General features: G+C 33.2%; 2 protein-coding genes across 2 annotated transcripts; one reads left to right on the top strand and one right to left on the bottom strand.

Annotated features, from left to right (window-relative positions):
• Positions 1-502: 502 nt before the first annotated feature.
• LOC130954928 (30S ribosomal protein S10, chloroplastic-like) lies at positions 503-2966 on the bottom strand. The gene is given in 6 exon segments (XM_057881697.1): positions 503-961; positions 963-983; positions 985-1119; positions 1221-1280; positions 1957-2248; positions 2825-2966. Coding segments are annotated over 5 exon segments (630 nt in total). The 5' UTR covers positions 2215-2248; positions 2825-2966; the 3' UTR covers positions 503-805.
• A 217-nt stretch (positions 2967-3183) lies between these two features.
• Positions 3184-7485, top strand: LOC130954464 (signal recognition particle 19 kDa protein-like). The gene is made up of 4 exons (XM_057881209.1): positions 3184-3459; positions 5909-6101; positions 6195-6294; positions 7073-7485. The coding sequence occupies exons 2-4, from the start codon at positions 5919-5921 to the stop codon at positions 7207-7209; spliced, it is 420 nt and encodes a 139-aa protein (XP_057737192.1). The 5' UTR covers positions 3184-3459; positions 5909-5918; the 3' UTR covers positions 7210-7485.
• Positions 7486-8359: the final 874 nt, after the last annotated feature.

An 8359-nucleotide genomic window follows, 5' to 3' on the forward strand; every position in this document is an offset into this window, starting at 1 on the left:
AACTCAGCTTTCTGGTAGCGCCAGGTGGGCAGAAATTGCCGGAAAGACAAGTTTGAGTCCCGGAGTGCAACTTTAGGGATGAATATAGGTAACTTTTAAGTTCAGGAACTATTATGGAGCTCGAGTACAACTTCAGGGACTACATTGAGGCTCTCTATCGTAACATCGTCCTCTTTTTTATTCGTAAACTCATAATTATATTAACTTCTTTTAAGCACTATCATGTTATTTTATTCATTTACTAAAGGTTAGTGAAGGATTGCAAAGAAATTAAAAGTATGTGTTTTACAATTCTTAACTTTTTTGTAATGAAATCTCACCGATGAATTCATCATCTTTAGCCCAGTCTACATAACGAAAGAAATATACTTGCTTGTTTTCATCAATTTTACCTGTTTAGAGTATTATTATATATGACTATAACTTCAGTTAGCGATAAGTACCAATTTACAAACAATTATATATGAAATTATTAAAAAACATGCTCCATGTAAAGTCAAAATTCATATTAATGTACCTCTATTTTATAAAGATTATTTTAACCAAAATATTATTGTAATTCATTCTACAAGCATTACAATTTGAAATGTTTAAATGTTACAACTCTGTGCACTAAGTCTATAGGGTTGAAATAAATAACGATATAAATAAATAGATATAGGTAAATACAGGCTTTACTAACTTGAAAAAGTAAAATATTCTAGGATTCCTTCATTATAAATTACACTTGATTTGCATGTGGATCAATCACATTACATACATAGAATAAAAATTCACACCTTACATGCCGTAAAATGTCGATAGCTCAGAGCTTGACCTCTACATCCACACCAGCAGGAAGATCAAGCTGCATCAGAGAATCTATTGTTTGTGCTGTAGGATACAAAATATCAATGAGACGCTGATGTGTTCTGATCTCAAAATGGAATCGAGCATCCTTATGTACATGTGGCGATTTTAAGAACACAATAAATTCTCTTCTTTAGTTGGCAATGGTACAGGACCCATGGTTTTTGCATTGGTATTCCTTGCTGCATCTAGTATCTGCTTGCAAGAATCCTCTATCAAGGGCACCCAGTAAGACCTAAGTTTGATTCTAATCTTCTGCTTAGGCGCCATCTGAAAATGGAGGGAAAATTTCAGATAAACTGAAATTGATAAGGAATTAAGGAAAACAGTTACGAATCGGGAACAAGATATAACAGAGTTGATGAATATACCGTATCCGGATCACCACCAATGCTAATTGAGGAAGTGGTACGAGTGTCTGAATCTCCAACCTTAAAAAACAACACAACAAAATCAACAAAACCACCAAATTGATTCAGGAGAAGTATGAATGGATATCATTCATTCATAGCTAGGCGGGATATCATTTTCTTTTTTTCACAGAATATGATTTCTTATTAACGCTCTTGGAAATTCAGTTCCAAAAACTGTGAATTTACAAAGACCAAATAACATTGTTTGATTCATGTATACAACTCAATCTAGTGGGAAAGGATTATATTTATAAATCACTATTAGTACTTACAAGTTCATTGTACATTCCAATCTTAAACCCTCAACAGAAACTTGCCTTTGATAAGTGTGTCTCTTAGCTTGAACTATAAAATTTTAATCTAAACATTTGCATAGTTATCCTTTCCTAGAACATTATATCCACCTAATGGTAGAAAATTTCTATCTAGGATCCTTGTCCTAATCCATAATTGAATCCACAAAACTAAAGGAAAATCATAGAGCTAAGTTCATTCATTCGCTAAATTCATTCATTCAATGTTGAATTCAATCTCATTCTAGTGACCAAGCACTCTGAGAAACAAATCAAACAACATACATAGATATATACTATATTACATTGCACAATTTCCAATTATCATTTTCACCATCCAGAAAACTCAAGTTATCCGAATTCGAATGAACAAAAAATGAAGAAATGCGATATGCACAGACCTGAAAGGTGGTGGCCTCAGATTCATCATCACCAAGGGTTTCTGGAGGTACGTCTAGCGGTTCCTCGGAATCCAAAACTTCAGGCGCGGCATAAACCCTAGTTGATGAGTGAAGCAGCTTAGGGGTTCTGAGCTTGAAGGTGTTACCAGATTGAAAGCACAAAGCCGAAAACTTTGGGTTGGAAGAGAGCGAGGAGGAAGAGGTAGAGAGAGAAAGAGGAGGAAGTAGTGCCGCAGAGAGAGAAGAAACCATCGCCATCGAAGAAGCTCTGAGGTGAAGAAGCTCTTCTACACTAAGTTTGCGAGAACCGGACCAGTCAATAAACCGATAAAATTACTGGTTTAACGGCTCACTGATTCGACTGGAATTCAATCAGAATTCAACCGATTTAATTAATTATCACAGCGTTTAGCAAAAAAAATTAACCCAGCTTACAAACTTTCATCACAGTGCTTACAAAACTACTCAGCAAACCAAATTAACTCAGCAAACAAAAAATTTATGAATAGAATTAAGTCAATTAACTCAGCAACAGAATTATCACAGTGCTTATGAACAAATATGAACAAAATTATGAATAAAATTATGAACAGCAAAACAGAAATTTTATGAACAAAATTAACAAACTACACAACATTTAATATTATCATTGTTTATGAACAAATATGAGCAAAATTATGAACAGCAAACAGAAATTTTATGAACAAAATTCACAAACTACACAGCATTCAATATTATTAGTGCTTATGAACAAGTATGAATTTAAAAAATGAACAAAATTATGAACAGCAAAGTGACTGTGTTTAACAAACTACACAGCATTCAATATTCTCAATATTCAATGTTCTCAATTTATCACAGTACTCACCGGCTGCGAGGAGGAAGGGCAGTGAAAGAAACACAACGGCGACACAGAGAGAGAGATCTCGAACAGAGGAGACGGCCAACGAGCTTCCAAACGACGGCGACGGCTGCGGTGGCTGTGTGAGTAGGTGTGGCTGCGTTGGTTTCCTTCTTTATCCATTTGTTTTCTAAATTATTATTTAGAAAATAGTTTGGGCCTAATTACTGTTCGAGGCCCATAACTCAGTGTTCAACTTCATGTGGATCATTGTTGAAGATACAGCCCAATTTATTGACCAAAAACGGTACTGCCCAATTTCAATTTTTGTTACATTCTATTTATTTCGACAGTAACAATTTTATATTTTAACAATAACACTTAGCAATAACCTTAACCCACTAACTGTGAATACCCTCTCTCTCTCTCTCTCTCTCTCTAAGACTTCATGCCCAACCAGCAGCTGCAGCCGGCGCCCAGCCCCGCCGTCGCCGAACTCTTCTCCTCACGTTGTCGTCGGCAGTGACAGACAGAGGGTCAGATCGAAGTTCTTCTCCTCTACTTCGTCGCCTCTGGACTTGCAGATCGAAGCTTGTGGCCGTCTTCTCTACGTCGACATAGTCTCCTCTTCAAGCCCGATCAGTTTGCTTCCTCCCTCGCTGGTAAGTTTGCTCGATCCTCCTCTCTGTCTCGCCTTTCCTCCCTCGCCGTCAGCTTGGTTTCTCTCTCGCGGGTTTCGTTCCTCTTTCACCATATGTATGGTTCCTCCTTCGCGGATTTCGTTCCTCCTCCGTCACCGTATGCTTGGTTCATTTTTTTCTTTTGTTAATTTCTATGATTTTAAATTTCTTTGTTTGTATGATTCTGAACCTGAAATATTCAATTAATGAGTGTCTGATTATTTTGTTATTTTTTTAATTAATTTTGTATGAAAAATTATGATAATAATTGATTTCATGTCCTTATTGTTGATGCTGTTCTGTTTGTTAAATGGCTCTGTTGATGGTAGTACTTTGTTAAACTTTTTGATGGTTAATTTTTTTTTGCTGAGTTAATCTTCTGATCGTGGTGTTATGTATTTTGCTGAGTTAATTTGTTTAAAACCAATTCTAATTGTGGTGTGGAGATGGAACAACTTAAAATAAATTTTTAATGATAAATTATAAATAATTTATTATATAAAATTATAAAATTTTAAATTTTATTAATTTAAAAATTATTAAATTTAAATATTTAAAATTATATATTAAATTTTTAATAATTTATTTTATATTTAACTAAACTGGTTGACCCTCGGTTGAATTTCGGTTAAATTTTTTATTTTTATTTATTTTCTAAAGCAAATATGGATATGCTGCAATTTCTTCTAACTCCTATTAGTTAGTTCTGATCCCAGGCTCTTTGTTTGTTCTACCAACAATAGAAAACATAAACAAAAAAGAAAAAAAATTGACCCTTTTTCATCCTTTGATGGAATTGAGACTTGAACATGAAAAATCCTATTTTTGTGGCTCCCTTTGAAAAAAAAGGGATTCTTTACATCTGGGTCTTTTTGTATGCCACTTATGACTGAATGTATGATATCTGTGTTGATAACTCAGATGTTCATGTTTTTCTAGTATTAAGGCATGTTTAGCTTTTGGTTTGAGAGTTTTTGATTAACTTAGATAAGTTAGTTAGTTAAGAATGGAGGAAGTTGAACAAACTAATAGATTAGTTGTTGAAAGATGTCATAGAGTTCTTAGTATTTTATCTCAGCCAGGGGATCAAGTTCAGAATAGGAATTTAATGGTGGAAACTGGTGAAAGCTGTGTTATTAAGGTTCAAGAAAGTTGCTTTTTTGCTTCACAATGGTTTGGGTCATGCAAGAGTGAGGAAGCATAGAAAGCTTCAAGTACCCTTTTCTCAAAGCATACTCTTAGATAACCCGAATTGCTTCAAGAACAACAACCACCACCGTAATCATGATCAATCAAAGAAAGTAGTGATGCTGCCTGAAATTTTGATAATCCTTGTTAATCTTTGAAAAAGTTTGTTGCTCTTGAGTAACTTTTTATTGTGTTATTGTGATTTGATTATTGGTGTTGCTTTATTTTAAATTTTAATTGGTGTTATTGTCTTGTAAGTTGTAATTTGCTATAATTTCGTGTAATTTTTTCTTAGTGTGCTGATCTTATAATTTGTTAATTGTTCTTGTGTTATATGTTAACTTGTTTTAATTCTTTGTTGTGTTTGTCCTTGTGGTACGAATTCTTCTTATTTGAAGGCTTTCTTTTTGGTTGTGAATAAGCCGGCATTTGACTTAGATAAACTTTTCTATGATGCTGTTTTTATATATGAATATTTAATTATTTTTTAATTCTAAGTCATTCAATTCGTCTGTTAGGTATTATGCCTCTAGCTTCATTATTGTCATTCATCAGTGATTAATTGAACTCCAATTTATTTTATTGCCTCTACTTCATTTGTCTTAGTTTAAGGTGGATATATGAGTTTTTTAAATATGGTGATATGGTGACAAAGTTTTATCTTTGTTTCTATCTTATTTTCCCATATAAAGTATGAGTATCATGTCATTATGCAATAATAATAATTTAATCTTAGTCATCAAATGATATACATCATGGTACTTGGATGTTTGCTTCTTATTTTCTGGGAAGTTCATCAGTTTCTTGGCTATCCCTTTTAATACTTCGAGACTTCATTTATTCAAGTTTCGGCAAATGCTACATTATTTATTTGAGTTTTGACAAATGCTACATTATTTCTTCAGAGATTAAAGATTGATTGTTAATATTTTGATGTTTGAACTTTTTTAGGATATTTATTTATAATTTATTTATTATTTTACTATAAATAATTTTTCTAGTTGAACCACGGTTGGACTGGTTGAACTAGTGAACCAGTGAAACAGTGACTAGAGCAGCTTAATGACCGATCCAGTTTTCAGAACTTTGGTTTATATTAAGACTATAATTATGTTTTATTGTGTTTATTTATATTTTATTTATTATTTTATTATAAAACGATTATTTCGGTTGAACCATGGTTGAATCGGTTAGACCAGTGAATCAATGACTAATGCGGTTTGATGACCGGACCGATTTTCAGAACCTTGATAATGAACGTGGATGGTGAATTGCCGAATATAAAGAGGTGGATTGTGTTGTACCCTATTTACATGAATTCGAAGAAGACGATGGCAGAAGGAAGACGAATTGGATTCAGCAAAGCTTGCGAGAATCCCACGTGTGCTGAAATTGGCGATTGCTGCAGCTATCTGAAACTCCCTTTTGCAATTGAGGTATCTTTAAAAAATTTAAAATTTTTGGGTTTTATGAATATTTATTGCTATTAGATTTTTATTTATGTATGATAACTTTGTTGATGAACACAGATTGACAAGGCTTACCCGCGTGATTTCATGCAAAAAGGGAGAGTGAGGGTGTTGCTAAAGAAGGAAGATGACACTCTTTTTAATCCCACTATCTCATCCAGTAAGTTGTTCAATATAGATTTGTAATCAAATTTTTGTGACTACCCATTTTACTTTATGTTTATGTAAAGTTAAATCAATGTAGTACTCTGAATTGTTTTTCTCTAACATCAATAGCTGTTGGGTGTTGGCTGAATCATGCGTCTTAGATAGTTCTTGATGTGTATGATAATGTCACTTGTAAAATTGAATTGTTTACTGTTGAATGTTCAATCCAAGTGTTCCTTGACTTTTGTTATCTGCAAATAGTCATGGATTGGGTTGCAAACATCAATATGAAATTCCCCTAAATCAATTAGATTAAAGTCTAGCGCAGGTGTTGCTTATTAGGGTAGTATATTTTTAGGTCATGTTTATTGGTGACTATAGAGTTGAAAGTTTGACAAGACTCAATTCATAAAATGTCGTTTCCCTTTGTAGCATTGGTAGTATCCTAATACTTTCGAATCTTGATGTATTTACTTTTGCTAGCTTTGGAGTTGATGAGAATCATGTCTTGATGTTGGATGGTCTTAGTTTGGATGGTCTTATTTGTTGATAGTAATTTATTCCAAATAACATTAACCACGACCTATTTTTCTTATGCTGCTCCATGGTTTTACCATGTGGTAGGTTACTGCTATTAGTTTTCCCTTTTCCATAGATGAGGGAGAGCTGCTTCACCGAGGCTGAAGTTTAGAGTCCATATTAGAATGTTGAGAAAAACATTTTTATAGTTACTTCTCATTTGTTGCACATATATGACAAATTATTGAAGCTGGTTGTTATTTTTCTTGCAGGAAAACAGCTAATGCTTCGTGTTGCAGACATGGTACCCAAACATCATGGAAGGACAAAGAAACAGGAGGCGGCTGTGTCAACATCAAATGCAGGAGCTTCCAACAAATCTGGGAAAGGTGGAAAAAAGAGGAGATAATTTTTAAAAATATTATCTTAATTATTGGATGTATTGTTGTAGGGGTAATTTGTCCTAATTGAGTTCAAGTTTTTACCACCCGAATGAGTGTCAATGTATTTATGAACCTTCACCAAACAGTTTCAAGGATCGTGCACTTGATTATAGGACATTTTATTCCTATAATCCAACATTGGTAAAACTCTTTTTCTTCCCTTTTGTCGAGGGAAGAATCACATCATGTTTGTGCTTTACAATCAAGAAACAACTAATAGAACATGCATTTTTTTTTCTGGATCCATTATAAAAGACATTTAATCGCATATATGCAAAAGTATATAATTGTGCATCCGTCATATATCAATGTTGAATACAAAACTAACTTTTATTTCTAGTTTGTATTATGGTTTCCTCAAAGTTTGTGAAGTTTATTCATACACTCTTAGTGTAGAATAGTTTTATATGTGTATCTAATAACATAACAGTAAATCAGCAAAAATAATTATTTTTTACATTGACCATGTGAATAGTGATCCAAAAGGTTGATATGATTGCACAACATGTTTTACAGTATCAGTGCATGAAAATTAAACTCAATTAATTTCTTGATTTTTATGATTCCAAAAGTTGTCTTTTAATTAAATAGTATGAACGTAGTTTTGAGAAGTTGCTTTGCTAGTGTCACAAGGGTTATATTGAAGAATAGATTTCTATTCTGGTTTCAGAAGTCTATGCCAGATAAAGCAGTACAAGCATGTTTATGAAGAGTGTTGTCCTCGTTTTACTTGCTACAGAAACCAAAACGCATTGTACATTCTGTTTAATTAAAAATATTCAAACATGACATCGGTGTGCATGAATTCAACAAATATACTATGAATCAATTGATTTACAAGCCTCTTCCCTTCTCATAACTTCCCAGTGTTCAAGACAATGACAACAATGTTGTCCTAATTTATTGAACGCATACAAAATACAAAGCAAGTGAAAATGCACCTTTTCAAAAAATTACAGACTTTTTCCCTCACTATTTGGCTGTGAAGTGTTTGCAAATGCCAATATTACAATTGTTCTATGCACTCACATTTTTATGCAACCAAATACACAAGGAAATAAATGTACAAAATTGAAGGATTCAATTTTGGTTGAATCAATTCAAAAACCAGACTGG

This window comes from Arachis stenosperma, chromosome 10, assembly GCF_014773155.1.
Source record: "Arachis stenosperma cultivar V10309 chromosome 10, arast.V10309.gnm1.PFL2, whole genome shotgun sequence".
NCBI lineage: Eukaryota > Viridiplantae > Streptophyta > Magnoliopsida > Fabales > Fabaceae > Arachis > Arachis stenosperma.

Bases quoted from the DNA above. Each gene is read 5' to 3' on its own strand.
- LOC130954464 (XM_057881209.1), top strand. From the start codon at position 5,919: ATGAACGTGGATGGTGAATTGCCGAATATAAAGAGGTGGATTGTGTTG. The intron at 6,102-6,194 runs GTATCTTTAAAA...TGATGAACACAG, and splicing joins AACTCCCTTTTGCAATTGAG to ATTGACAAGGCTTACCCGCG. The intron at 6,295-7,072 runs GTAAGTTGTTCA...TTTTTCTTGCAG, and splicing joins TAATCCCACTATCTCATCCA to GAAAACAGCTAATGCTTCGT.